The 14829-nt window shown below is 32.5% G+C and overlaps 2 protein-coding genes across 2 annotated transcripts; one reads left to right on the forward strand and one right to left on the reverse strand.

Moving 5' to 3' along the window:
- Positions 1-130: 130 nt before the first annotated feature.
- Positions 131-4136, reverse strand: LOC130649520 (ragulator complex protein LAMTOR2-like). Its single transcript, XM_057455809.1, has 5 exons — positions 3968-4136; positions 2746-2911; positions 1963-2052; positions 842-902; positions 131-682 (listed from the first exon to the last, which is right to left on the reverse strand). The coding sequence occupies exons 1-4, from the start codon at positions 4033-4035 to the stop codon at positions 849-851; spliced, it is 378 nt and encodes a 125-aa protein (XP_057311792.1). The 5' UTR covers positions 4036-4136; the 3' UTR covers positions 131-682; positions 842-848.
- Positions 4137-4264: 128 nt separating this feature from the next.
- Positions 4265-13433, forward strand: LOC130649517 (actin-related protein 2/3 complex subunit 1A-like). Its single transcript, XM_057455806.1, has 9 exons — positions 4265-4536; positions 9256-9341; positions 10453-10624; positions 10782-10851; positions 11046-11260; positions 11882-12061; positions 12430-12625; positions 13029-13119; positions 13279-13433. The coding sequence occupies exons 1-9, from the start codon at positions 4464-4466 to the stop codon at positions 13315-13317; spliced, it is 1122 nt and encodes a 373-aa protein (XP_057311789.1). The 5' UTR covers positions 4265-4463; the 3' UTR covers positions 13318-13433.
- Positions 13434-14829: the final 1396 nt, after the last annotated feature.

Raw genomic sequence — 14829 nt, forward strand, 5'->3', positions numbered from 1 at the left:
ATTCGCTGTAGCGAGTTTTACTTGTTGTAACGAGTTACAAAATAAAAGCGGAAACAATTTGGCGCGGCTTTAACGACATTCGCTATTTTAAAAAAATACCATTTGGTGTGACAGACAGACAGACGTATAGGGGTAATAATATTACGGAGAAATTTTTTCATTTAATTATATAAAACTTTTTTTCAAAATTATTACATATAAACAAAAAAATAATTCATACGTTCCTAGCATGAAGATATAATATTAAAAAACAAAAAAAGTATGCAAAATCCTACTGTAAATGCTCTACTAAACGCCACAGGCGTTTATCTACTTTTGAGATCTCTAAGGGTGCGTTTATTGGAGCCAGGTGTTAAGTAGATACCGAGCAAATGTTTATTAAAAACCTAAATATTCAAATTTTTAACCCTAATAAACGCCCTTTTTGACTGTAGACAAGAAACGTTTATTAGAGGCAGGGCGTTTTATATTTTTTAATTCCTAGAGGGACGTTTAATAGAGCCTTTATGTATGAAAACAATGTGTTAAACATACGATGGTGATTTTATATCTATATGAGACAACAATAATAATGCCAGGGTTAAAATTATGCACATAAAATGTCTACCGATACATCGCTGAGATGGAAGACTTTTACATACAGATCGTCGGTTGGTAAATCATTCAAGCAATTTGACAAACACTAAACACAACAAAACGTCAACTAGAAATGACGCAAAAAACGCATTCCTTGCTTTAAGAAGTAATCGTGGTTTCTGTATCGTCAGAGAGTTAATAATTCGTAGAAGAAATAAATAAATACATGCATGCAGAGTACACAAAAACAAATGTTGATGCTTACATTTATGTTATGAGAGTGATTGCAGCAGGGGCTCCTTTAAAAATTCCCCTAATTTTTCCATCTAAACAATAGTAGAACACATATATAAATCAATTAATCAGGGAATCAATCCGCCAATCAATGAACATCAGTTATATTAAGATTTGTCATGACATGTATCATGCCTCACTGAGAATGGTTCACGCTGATCGGCCTCCGATTGAGTATTATCGGGATAATCAAATTGAAGTAGAGCGTGCATCAATAACATACTGTCTGGCAGCGAGCCGGATTCGATCTATTACAAGGAGCTGTAGACCTACCCGCTACACGTGCATCAATACGTTATCGATGCACGTAAATAGCTTATCCAGGCCTGAAAAAAATCGCTTATATATGGGCAATAATTTTCGCATTTGAATGTTTTAGCGAGAAATTTTCGCGAAAGAATCAATTATTTCATAAACGATAAAAAACCGCAAGATTTTAATCGACTCAAAGAGTTGGTTAAAAACTACTACACAAAATCTAGAATAAGGATATAAAGCAAATTATTTTTATATCATTAAAAAAATAAAAATTCATGAAAATTAACGATCCTGGGAGAATAAACTTTCGCGATTAAGCCTTTTCAATTATTTTCGCAGGACCCATCTTTCGCGATTAAATCGCAAAAAAAAAATTTCCAAAACTTTCTTTCTTTTAAAGTAAAGAAAGGTTTAACATGGCATCACAAAATAATTTTTAACATGTAAGAGCAGTTACGAGTGCGCACGAAAACACATTCTTCGATAAATTTAAGTTTACTTCTTTAAAATAAAATGTATAAAAGTACGCTGTTTTTTTATGGATTGTGTTTTCTTATTTTAAGTTGAATATCTTTAACTTTGGCCAAAACCATCCTGAAATATTCGTAGAGCAGTTAAGATTAAAAAAACTGGAAAGCAAAATGGCACAAAAATTACGCCTAATTCAACTGACAGACAGACACCCCATTTTGTCTAGTGCAAAGGGTAACAAATTGTGTAATGTATTAAAGTTCTGGTGAAAAAAAACTCCCATGTGCCAGGCTAAGCTTTTAGTGCGGTGGGCAAAAATCAATACGCGAACAGACTCGCATGCATAAAGTAGTTTAAACTTACTTTTAATTTTAAAATACCAAAGCCAACATCCGTGTTTGCATACATGCACAAAAGAATACCAGATATCTTTGTTACAGTGACTTTTCCTTCCTAAAAATATATACATAGAAAAAAAAGTTTATAACGGTCTATAGATAAAGCGTTTATATTTATAAAGTCAATCAATCTCGTGATTTAATAAATACTTTATACTTAAACTTCCTTAATTTTCACGCCTAAAAACGTTTTTGCGCCCTTTCAACCTAGCGCACCCCACAAAAATTCCCGTTTCCGAGCTGGATTATTTTTTTCGATCTATGATTCCACTATAAATGATGTTATCAAAAAAAAAATTTAAGGGGCAGCACACAAAATAATAATAACATACATCAAGAAACAAAATTTCAGTGGAAAAGGTAGAAAAAAAATCTGCAGGAATTTCCTAGTATTTTAAATGTCTAAATGTTTGGAATATGATTAAATATAATTTCTCTCAAAACTAATTTAATTACAACCACTTTTGTAACAGCAACAAAATAGTTGTTAAGTCGTAGAGCAGGGATTTGCCATTAAAAAATTTCACAGATTTAAAAAAAAATCATATTTAGGTAACGAAATAATCATTTAAACTTTTTTTTTCTTTGAAGAACCTATTTCCAACTTAAATTCCCACCTAAACTTTAAGTTCAGTTTTTAAAAATTTTTTTCACATTCTCAGCAATTCTGAAAATCTCGCAATATTTTTGAAACCAAACAGTTCCCCTCGTTTACAAATCAACAATAATATAAGATGACTTTACATACGTCGCAATCCATGAACATATACTCAAGTCCTTCATTGTTAAATGCCATCTTTCCACCTTTTTCATATGCAGACCAAATATTTGATGCTACGGCAGCAGTTACTTTAGCATCTTTGTATACATCAGTCCCAGCATACGCCAACAAGGACCCTTCATGATTAAGCAGCCTAGATTTGAATTAGTTTAGAAACTTAGAAAGATCGTAATATAAAGGCTCTCTTTTCCAAACTTTTAATTCTTCTAATGCGAGAAATTGTGCAAAAAGTTATAGCTGTTGAACTACAACTGGCAAAATTATAACATAATTTGACCTGAAGAAAATATAAGCATGTCAAAATATGTCAGTTAAAAGTTTGTTTTCAAAACTATCTGGATTTGTTCTTTTACATTCATTCTGTTATAGATCATTTTTAAATTACAGTTCAAGGGAACTAGAGGTATAAAATGATGGACCTATATTATGGATCTTAAAAAGTTGGTTAACAAGTCTTTTTAATTTTTTTTAAAAGCTCCTTTTCGTTTTCAAGATATGCACATTTAAAGAATTTCAATTATACTGCATAAATTATGATGTCATATTTAAGTAATAGCAAATTTTGACATTTTTTTTCATCTGTAATTTTAGACCTGTGTCAAACTTTATCAATGCATAGATATATATTATAAAGGTGAATTGATTAACAAATTTTTTTGTCAAAATAACACTTGTTTGATCGTTCCAGGCATCTTAATTTCCTTTCCCAGCTATGCAATTGTTAAACCCGAAATGACTTACCGCGGAAATGTAAACATTTAAAAAGGTCTATAATGAATTCAGCATCAAAATTTATGAAAACATGCACATTTTTTAGTTATACACTAAGTACAATGGCCTTTATTAGTAGCCAAACTTTATATATATTATGGTCAAACTCGACTTGCTAAAATCTTTGTTTACATTTTATTTCGGCAGGCCAATAGTTTTTTAACCAATCAGATCTTCTAAAAAGAATTATTAGCCAATTAAATTGCTTTATTTTGCCTGCCAAAAAATAAAAACAAAAAAATTATCAAGATAGCATCTACTCTTTTAAAATTTGATGGTGTTAACCCATTCAAAAGTAGCCTGCTGCTACATATAGCTAGCTAAGCTAGCTACACAATCATTTCCTCTGATATTTTTGGAAAAACTTTTCCCATAAAGTAATAAACTTGTTTATTAAATAAAAAAAGAAAATACATACATCGTACTTATTACTCCGCCAGTATTTGCCTGAGACAATACATCGGATAAAACCTTCGGTTTTAGCATTTTTCTTCGCTGCCCGTTTTAAGAAACAAATTATTATAAGTGCCGTGCAGCAAAGGTTACCATTTTCTTTTGAATCACGGGATCAATAAGATTACGGCAACCAGCAAGCAGCTTGAAGAAAAAAGGCCACAGAAATCACAAAAATCCAGTAACGTACTCATCGAACACAAATTCTTTACTATTTTACACTAAGTTTTTTCAAAATAAAACAAAATTTGTTAAAGTAATCAAGTTATAAAAACCCTTAATTTCGCACCGCCCCAAAACAGTAATAAAAAAGTTCACTGGATTCAAACTTGTACTTTCACTTTCCTGATCGCACAAATAAAAAACACACCCGTTAGTTTCATTTGGTCGTATACTTGAGTGGTTGTTACGTTATAATCTTCTGTTGTTGTGTAGACTGACCAGAGTCCACAACTTTAAAAATGTCTGGAAAAGAAGTAATTGAATTAGTAGAAAAGCCCGTAAGCTGTTATTCATTCAACAAAGATAGAACTCGTAAGTTTCTCGTAAAGTAGTAGCTACCCAGCTAAGTTTTATTTTCAGTACACTAGCTAGCTGATAACAGTCAGGGAAATCCTCTTAATTAAGCTGAATAGCTTAATTTGGAGATCTCCTAAATAAGCTATATCATACAGCTTAATTAGGTGACATACATCTAAATTAGGAGGTAGAAAAACTTTTTCCCTGATTTCTTGAAAACGTAAATTTTAGCAGAATCACCACTGCAGCTCTTTCATCGTCAGTTTGACCCCTATATTATAAAAGAAGAACAGTATTTCCAGCACTCCGTATTCAAAAGATATGGAATATAAACAATGGTTCATTGTTAGCGATAGTCTATTTAAGCGGTACTGATGTGATGTCACGTGATACATCCTATTTAAGCGGATATTTTTAAAACTTCAAATTTAGCCGATCTCCAGGTTGCTACGAAAAAACTAATGTATTGGAGATGTTTATATGCACGTAAATATCGGATTTATTCAGTTAGATGCTAAAATTCAGTTAAATGTGTGTTTTAGACGATACAAAGTTTTGTACATCTTAACTAATCTGTAACACTCCTAATTAGACTGTATCATACATCCTAATTAAGCTGACATCTAAATTAAGCTGTACAGCTTAATTAAGAGGATTTCCCTGACTGAATAATAAAATGGTTTATCTGTCACCTCAAATTTCAAAGCAGAATTTCGATTTAAGCATGAAATTCAGCACTGTTCAAAGCAGTGACAATCAATTTGTGTCCAACAACAGCAAGTTATGGTATGGAATAAATAAAGGGGCTGTTGACAAAAACATTTGTCATGCAAAACACATGGTCCATTTTAGGCTTCACTCTAAAGTAGTGATAACATTTAACATTTGAGTTGATAACGTTTTTAATCTTAGTATTTGTCTTCTCACGAACACAGTCATTTTCTAAATCAGCCACTCTAGTGGGGGACACTAAACAACCACAAGAACAGGTTATGGTTATGGTGTAGTAAGGCCACCCTCAAAAATATAATTGGTTAGCGTCACCCGACCGACTCACTTTGAAAGGCGAAATTCAAGTCGGGAAGTCGGTGAATTTGTATACAATAAACCAAACAATCCGCGAACAATCTTCGATACGCAACAAAATCCACCATTTACCTTTTCAGCGGTCCCCCGAATTATGGTTGTTACGTCCGAATTTTATTTCCATAGGGGACTGCGCTGCACTACTCGGTGCTATATTTTCCTGTTTCGCATTTAAACGACAATACAAGCGAACACCATGGGAAAGATTTTGACTGACAAAAATCAAACTTGAAACAGAGGCTAAAAATACAGCTGACATACATTTAAAAAGAATAACAAAATATTGCTGCAAAATATAGTATTTTTGTAATTTTTCGGGAAACATTTTTATCCCTCCGACCGACCGACTCACTTTTGTAATTAAAAATTACGCTAACCAAACATATTTTCGCCGGTGGCCTAATGGCTACACATATGTAAAATATTTTCTAGGCAGGTGAACACATCTATAATGTAAAAAGATAGCCAAAACTTTTGTGAAATATGCCATAACCTTGATTGGAGAAGAGTCACGCAATTGGGTGACTACAAGCTCTAAAGCGCCACTCACTCAATCAGGGTATTAAAAAGTTAGCGTCACCAACTCACTAGATCAGGGAAAAGTGCACTTTGCCTAGTAAGGCAACCAATAACCAATAGTTGCTTATTAGACCATAGGTGACTTAACTAGCTATTAAGATCTTACCAATGCAATGCTGAAATCGTGGTAAACCGCAAAACATCTTTAACATGGATCAATCTGTGTTCTTTATAGAAATGTCTGTGGGCAGCTTTGTTGTTTTAAATAATGGAACTTAGCATGAATAATGTTATAGTAAATAATGCATCACTTAAAAATGTGACACATAACCTATTTAAAGCTACATTCATGTTTTTAAAATCATGATTTACATGGACTATCCATTAAGTTTTTTCTCAAGAGTGTTTGTGGAAACCTTAAAGTTTTTAATAGCCCAATTGGGTTACAAATTGCCCAGTTATTTTACAAGATGTTGCCTAACTAAGTGAATAGCCCAATAAGACCAATGTAGCCTACAGTACTGTGAAAAGGTTTGTTAGCATCATGGTTCGTGTTTATTTCATGTTAGGCACGAACCACGATAGCTCACGATGCGTATTTTTTAACAATTGTGGACCTCAAGATCATGTTTCATGGACTTCACGAACAAAAAATAATAATATTGCTGAAAGTGTTGTTGGATATTGTTCCAATTATTTATAAATTGGTAACGTATAGATTTGAGACCAATAGTCCTACCAGAAGGTCTAGCTAGAAGTTTATTGGATTTACTTCCCGTTGAATGATTAGATGAATGGCAGACCAATTTAAAAATATCACAAGTATTACCTGGAGAATGCAGATAAAAAGTTTTAATAATGTTGAGAAATTTTATAAGATCTGAAAGAGTAAGAATATTAAAATTAAGAAAAATAGGATTTGATGGTGAGTTAAAATTAGAAAAAGTAATGATTCGGAGAGCAACTTTTGTAAGCGAAAAATTCTACATGACTTTGAAGTGAGACCCCACACTTGCGGACTATATAAGAAATATGAGAAGAAAATAATGTATGATAAATTGAAAGTAGGATATCTTTAGGTACATAATATCTTAGTTTGCATAGAACTCCATTTGTTTTTCTTAATTTATTGCCAATATAACATATCTGAAAATCAAAATCTAGAAATTCATCTATTAAAATACCTAGATATCTTACATTAGATGAAAGTTCAAGTTTTTTTCCATTTAATTCCAGCCCTATATCATAGTTGACTGCTTTATTTCTTTGCCTGTATAGAATGACTTCAGTCTGCTACATTTAATGCTATTTTGTTTTCAGTTAGCCATTTTTATTTACATTTTAAATCTATATTTAATTGATTTTGCATTACTTTCAGATTATGGTTAGCATATAACATGCAAGTGTCATCTGCAAAATGAAAAATTTCAGAAAAATTATTGAGTTAATTAAATCCTTATTATAGAGTAAAAATAAAATAGGACCAAGAACAGAACCTTGGGGAACTCCATGTGTGATAAAAAGTTTTTTAGATTTGCTGTTAGTTAGGGAGACATATTGTACCCTATCGCTGAGATAGGAGCGAAACCAGGAGTTTGTTACACCTCTAATTCCATAATGTTCAAGCTTTGAAAGGAGAATTTTGTGTGATACAGTATCAAAGGCTTTTTGGAGGTCTATGAATATTCCACATGCAAACTTACAATTATCTAAATTTTGTCAAATAGTTTCAGTGAGACTAATTAGTGCATATATGGTTGAATGCTTGGTCCTAAATCCAAATTGTTTATTGGTTATAATTTTATTAGAATCTTAAAAATAATCGTTTTTTAATTATTTTTTTCAAAGATCTTATCCAAAATGCTTAATAATGATATAGATCTATAATTATTTGGATCAAGAGAAGACCCTTTATTCTTGTAGATTGGTATTACACTAACCAATATGTTTGTTGCACCTTGTTGTAGAGAGAGATTAAAAAGTTTGGTTAATATTGGAGAAATTGCTATGTTGGCTTGTTTTATGATAAGATTAGGCACACTGTTTGGGCCTGATGCTTTGTTTAAATCAAGATTATTTATGAAATTTAAAACTCTTAATTAAATATGCTCTTTATAGCTTCTTTGTTCTATACAATCCTGGAAAAAGGCCAGCAAAATTTACTACAGATATCTTCAACATGGGTGCACATATAGTCATCATTTGCTCATCCAGAGACATTGTTAAATTTCTAATTTTACAAACACAAGTACATCAAACTTAGGTTGAACAAAGTTGACTTAGGCAGCAACTAAACTAAAGATTGCGCGAATAGATGTGGTTGTCCACTGGCTGTTAATGTCACCTGCAGACCCTTTCCCAAACAGACTAGGGCTACCTTTTGTTCATATCTGTACATTAACCAAAACTATAAACACCAGAAAACAATCCTGCAATTTCAGAATTATATAAAAAGTTTATTTGAATTCCATAAGCAATCCACTGTTGTGACCCTCTTGAGGTCAACATGACATTATATTTAGGGTAAAACAGAACACTTGCCTAGTGATTTTAATTAAAACATATTCTAGATTTGTTTGAGAATAGTGTATGTTTTCACAAAGTACACCAATGTCATTTGCTAAAGGCAAAATCACATGATATTCCCACCTGAAAAATCATTTGCACCCCACTTTAGTAATTTCGTTACAAAAACTGTTCAGAAATGCACATTTTTTATTGAACTAAATAGCTATAGTGGCGGTTAACACTAGGTTTTGTCTCCATAAGTAATTTTGGGGATGGTCAAAGCAGCTTGCAATTATAAAATAAAATATGGAGATGAAAATTAACTTTAACATATTTGTTTGAATAATGAAAAAAAAAAGACAGAATTATAAAAATCAGTATAAGATTACCAACAAATATAGCAGAATAGACTTGCCTGCGAATAACCGTGGTATCCACTATCCACTTTCCACCTGCTATATTGTGGGAATAGTCAAAAGAAAACACAAATCCACACAAATTAATTTAGGCTAACGACTCAAAATTGCAGACTTTGAGAGAATTCAGCACACTGTGTGTTTTGTTATAAGTACAAAAACAATTACAACTATTGTGAGTAATACTAATAAATTTGTTTTAAAGGAATTGCATTTTCTGCAAATGACAACAATGTACTGATTTACAAGAAAAGTGGAGGAAAATGGCAACAAGAAGCCATCTTGTCCGAGGTATGTATGTTATAAAATTTTAAGATAGTTAAAGCTTATCTTTTTCCCAAATGGTATTTTTAAATATAAGCTGTCATTTACGGGTCAGTTAAAACAGCTATAGCTGTCAAAGCGTATCTTAGAATAAATTTGCTCACATGATTGAACTGAAAATTGGGAATATTTTTGAATTAATATACCCAACAAATCTTTTAAAATAGCCAAATTCAAACTGATGAAATATTTTATAACAAAAATTGAGCTTTATATTACTATAGTAATGTTAACTGACAGCCCTTTCATAACTGGTTGTCTCATGTTTTTTCCACATTGACCAAAACTAAGAAGTCTTAACCCTGTTTAGCTGGTTTTTTAGCGTTCTTAACATTTGTGAAATCTCAGAATGAAGTAGTGTTTTACTCTGTGGGAAATGCAATAAAGTCAAAAAATATAAGAATACTAGTTGGTAGCCTGTTTACCTGTCCTTTTTATGTCACATGTTGTGTCAGCTAAATGATCACATGACAGCATTTGCAACTGTGTTATCATATGTATTATTAATATAGAGATATTTGCAGTTGCCATTTCTAGTTTCAAGATTTTCTATTAGCAATCAGCTTTTGATTAGAACAAACAAAATATGATTAAACATTCTTTCGTAAGTAACATGATTTAAGGCTTAGATTATGTGTGGAAGACTTATGATGAAATATTGAGATGATTAAATAAGAGCGAATTGAACTGACAGAACCGCTATTTAAAACTTTTTCGGTATATAAAAATATTTGAAGGTATAAAACACAGGTCTGACTCTGTACCTCTACTTTATAAAACAACCTGCCTAAACCCCCAAAGTATGTTTTCTATTAAACTATTAAGGGATAACGACTGGTTTTAATGTTGTATTATGAAATATAAAGCTTGTAGTCAAAAGTACAGAATCTATTATGTTATAATATATGCAGCACTCTGTCATCCAATCTTAATGAAGATGTATTTATACTAGTAACACCTAAAATTAATGGAAAGTAGATGAATGCTTTTTTATAACAGGACACGTAGAATTAAGATAACATTTGTTTACCCTGTCTTAAAAAGGCAAGTGTACATTTCCTATTTGTATTTTGTGTAGCATCATCAAAATGTAACCGGCATTGATTGGGCACCTGTCAGTAACCGTATTGTAACTTGTGGTGCTGATCGTAATGGCTACGTTTGGGTTGAAGAAGGTGGAAAGTGGAAACCTACCCTTGTCATTTTGCGAATTAATCGTGCTGCGACATTTGTCAGATGGTCACCTAAAGGTTAGAATATGTTTTTGTTACCTTAATTGTATCCTAGTATGTTGCCACCCCCTCTCCCTGAAGAAATTTTACCAAACCTTCACCCCTCCTCTCTCACTGCTGTGCATTGTGATATTGTTAAATTCACAGTTTATACAACGAGTGTTGTGATTTTTAGAGGATAAATTTGCTGTTGCAAGTGGTGCTCGATTGATATCTGTGTGCTATTTTGAAAAAGAAAATCACTGGTAAGTTCTTTATAACAAAGTACATAAAATATATAGTCCAGTATAGTGTACTAGAAAGAATTAAACTAGGGAAATTAATAAGGAATTTAATATGCCTTGGTGGTTTTAAACTGGTAGTGTTTTTGTGGCCAGAAAGTAAATATCTTTCATTCATTTTGATATAAACCTCAACATTTAATATACAATTTCTTTAGGTGGGTGAGCAAACACATTAAGAAACCCATCCGGTCAACTGTGTTATCATTGGATTGGCATCCCAACAACATTTTGTTGGCTGCTTCTTCTTCCGATTTCAAGTGTCGTGTTTTCTCAGCTTACATCAAAGAGATTGAGCAGAAACCCGAACCAACAAACTGGGGAAAGAAAATGCCATTCGGTGCATTGATGGCTGAATTCGCAAATGGAAGAGGTATATGAAAAACTTTGCGAATTTTTTTGTAAAATAAATCGTGGATTACGGATTGTGTAAGCTATCAGAATTGCGTAAGCTATCAGAAACTAAATCTTTTTTGAACTGATTTTTGTTGCATTTTGGTTTTGTTTGTTTTTTAAAAAAAACTATTTAAAACTGAATAGCAAGTAAAAACTTTATACTGTAGTATTTTGTTTTTTCCTCAATCCTCAAATAAATTCTTGTTGTGCCTAAAATTGATGCCTAGCTGGCTGTTTGTGGTATTAATTTCTATCAGGGGCCATATAAAGATAAATTATGCAGGATAGAGAGGTTACCAGATTTTAAATGAATGCTTTTTTTATCGATTAGCTGTGCTTATTTTAGTCCACTAAATAAACATCTCTAGTTGTTTCCATTATATTTTTCTTCGAAGCATTAAATGCCTCAAAAATCAATGCTGTTCAGTGAAAAGGTTTTCACCATAATAGGGGGTTGATTTCATTGCAAGATGCCAATAAATTATTTGGAAAAATATTGACGGATTGATATTGTTGGATTTGTGTTGTTTGTTTTGGGTTTTTTTTCTAACAACTCTTTGCTATTTTAAACTTCTATCCAATTTTTTTTATCTTTAAGGCGGTTGGGTGCACGACGTGAAGTTCTCTCCATCTGGTTCCAAGATATGCTGGGTTGGACATGATTCCAGTCTGTCTGTCGTTCAAGGTGGCGAGAATGCTGAAGTTGCCACCGTTCAATTTGGCAATCTACCATTTGTGACAACTGTGTGGTTGTCTGAGGGAACACTTGTTGCTGCTGGTTAGTTCGCATTCGACATTACTCATGAATGAATGCATTATACTTTTCGCAATAGAAACTGGATTTTTTGAACACTATAAGTATAAGGCTAACATGGAAAAATACAACAGGTTATCAGGACTCTAAATTTAACATTTTTAAAAAACTGGTTACAAGGATTTTAAATTTTTTTATCTTTCTCAGCCATATCTGCAACTTATGTTTTCACATGATGTTACTACAAAAAAACTGCGCAATGGTTTCAAAAAACATTTTTGAACTGTCGGCATTAAACACAGAGTTTGGTTGCAGTATCCTTGTTTATTGTCCCCCTCTGCTAGTTTAAAAAAATCTTTAAAAGTGGATCAAATTCTTATATTTCTTGTTAGGTCATGATTTTATTCCCATGGTATTTACTCATGATGGTAACAACAAAGTGTCATTTATTGCTAAACTTGATCAGCCAGTCAAGAAGGGAGGTGATGAAGAGACAATGAGTGCTATGGATAAATTCCGATCGTTGGATAAGCGAGCCACTGGTACAAAAGAAGTTAAATCTTCCACAACCCACACCAATACTATTGTGTATGTTTTGTTTGTTTCGTGCCAATGTGTACCCCGATCGGGGGATTTTAGAAATTTTGTCACCTTGTCAATCACTATGTTCTTCTATTAAGTAATGGAAAGATGTAAGCAAAATATCATTGTAATAATTTGTGTAATAGCGTTCTAATAAGTTTATGGACCTGGTTTTGTTATTGTTGTTGTTGCTATTGTATTATTTACTCGATTTTTTTGTGTGTCGAAATATCTGTTTAAAGTGAAGGTTATCACAAGCTTTTAAGTTTTCCTGCATACATGCAATATTTTGCGATATTTGTTGCTGTTATATTTTATATTTGTTACTGTTATTTCAGCTACATACCCAGTCGTGAAACCCGCAATGCGTAAAGGATTGGTACTAACGTAAAATGTTTTGTTTGTTTAGCCAACTTTCTGTGTACCAGGGAGAAAGAGAGAGTGTGACAAAGATTTCGTCTGGTGGGATGGATGGTAAAGTTGTTATCTGGGATATCAAGGTAAACGTTTTTTGAAAAATCTTTGCTCACTGGACTGATATGGTTACCATTATGTCTTGAAGTTACATTGCTACTTGGGTGTTCAAGATCTAAGCAGTCGCAGCTTGATGTTTTGTGTTTGCTTTATGATTATAACGATTTTATTATTCTATTTTTTAGAGCTTGGAAAAATCCATTGCTGACTTGAAAATTGTCTAGTTGTCCAAATGAGGTACACACAATGATAAAGAAAGATGAGAAAATATGTGGTAACATGTGTGACCAGGGAAAGTTTGTATTAACATTTTTTTTTGAAGACACAATTGTTTAGTAAACTTTGTCTTGCTACCCCAAGTCATATGCATCATCATTATTTTCGTCGGGGAAATTCCCCCAAATATTTTAGCTGGGAATGGTTGGGAAGATTTTATCGTTAAATTGATTTGCTTCGTTACTAGGCGTGCCTTGAAACTGCTTTTCTTTATTTTATTTCTTTTTTAAATTTTATTTATTTTTTCCTTAAACTCCATGCGTTTACAACCAATATTCGTAAAACACCATTGTAGTGTAAGCTAGTATATCGAGCACCGTTCTCCAAATGCTAGAATGTGCGACCACGACAGCTTTAATGGAAAGAGATCTTAAGGATTGTCGTCACTGGTCCCCGTATTAAAATGTGAGGTCGTTATTCTGTGGCGTGGTTCTAAAAATATATTTTATTGTCGCAAAGCGTTTAGTGACTTTAGTAAGTAAAAAGAATTGGAAATGCAAGTAGATATTTACATCCATTCAGTAATGTTATTATTCGTTAATATTTCTGAGTAAGCGTGCTGTAGGATGTGGAAAAAATAACACTTTTATTCGAGAGGGTCTTGGAGTAAGAACCCTTTGGTAATAATAAAAAGAATAGTTCGTCTTCCGCTCGATATATTTTGACTTCAAGCCTTTGCGTTACAGTAATACAATGGAATCTCTCTAAAGCCGACATGATCTAAAGCGGACACCTCTATATAACGGACACTATTTCTTGGAACGGAGTGATTTCAGGTCAAACTCTCACAAGAAAATTTCTAGAAGACGGACAGTTATAAGGCGGACACTTTATAAAACGGACATTTTTTTGCATGAAATGACATTTTCCCTTGGAAAAGCTCTGTGTAAAGTGGACACATGAAAAAAAAACAGTTGTTAAATTTCTATTTTCATCTGTATTTGTCGCAGCCCGATTATTGACGAGGAAAGTCATCAGTTACGAAAAAAGTGGTGGAACTTAAAATATCAAAAAGAAAGCAAACTTCAATTCCAGATTTCTTCAAGTAGATATAAAATACAATGTATTTGTAAGTTGATATTTGTTTTTGTTTGTATAACAGTACAGCGTATGAATAATACAAATTCACATTCATCAAATTATATGTCTTATTTCCTTGATTTGAAAGGAATAAAACAAAGAAAAAACGTTTGTAAACAAAAAAAATCATGGTTTTAGCAAAATTTTGCTCAGAAAATTTAAGTCGGGCACTCTTTTTTTTTGCACCAATGTTACGTTTAAAAAATGGAATTATTTCCTACAGCAAAAAGCACGCATCGAAAATCAAAGTCACACAACTAGTAAACAAGTACAAAATTCTTTGTTGTGAAATGAAACAATCTCGTCCACAGAATATCACATGCGAATTTTTACATGGCTTCAAAAAAATGCTAAATATATCTTTGTCTCTAAGGCTTGTT

The sequence above is a fragment of the Hydractinia symbiolongicarpus genome, chromosome 7 (genome assembly GCF_029227915.1).
Source record: "Hydractinia symbiolongicarpus strain clone_291-10 chromosome 7, HSymV2.1, whole genome shotgun sequence".
Taxonomy (NCBI): Eukaryota; Metazoa; Cnidaria; class Hydrozoa; order Anthoathecata; family Hydractiniidae; genus Hydractinia; species Hydractinia symbiolongicarpus.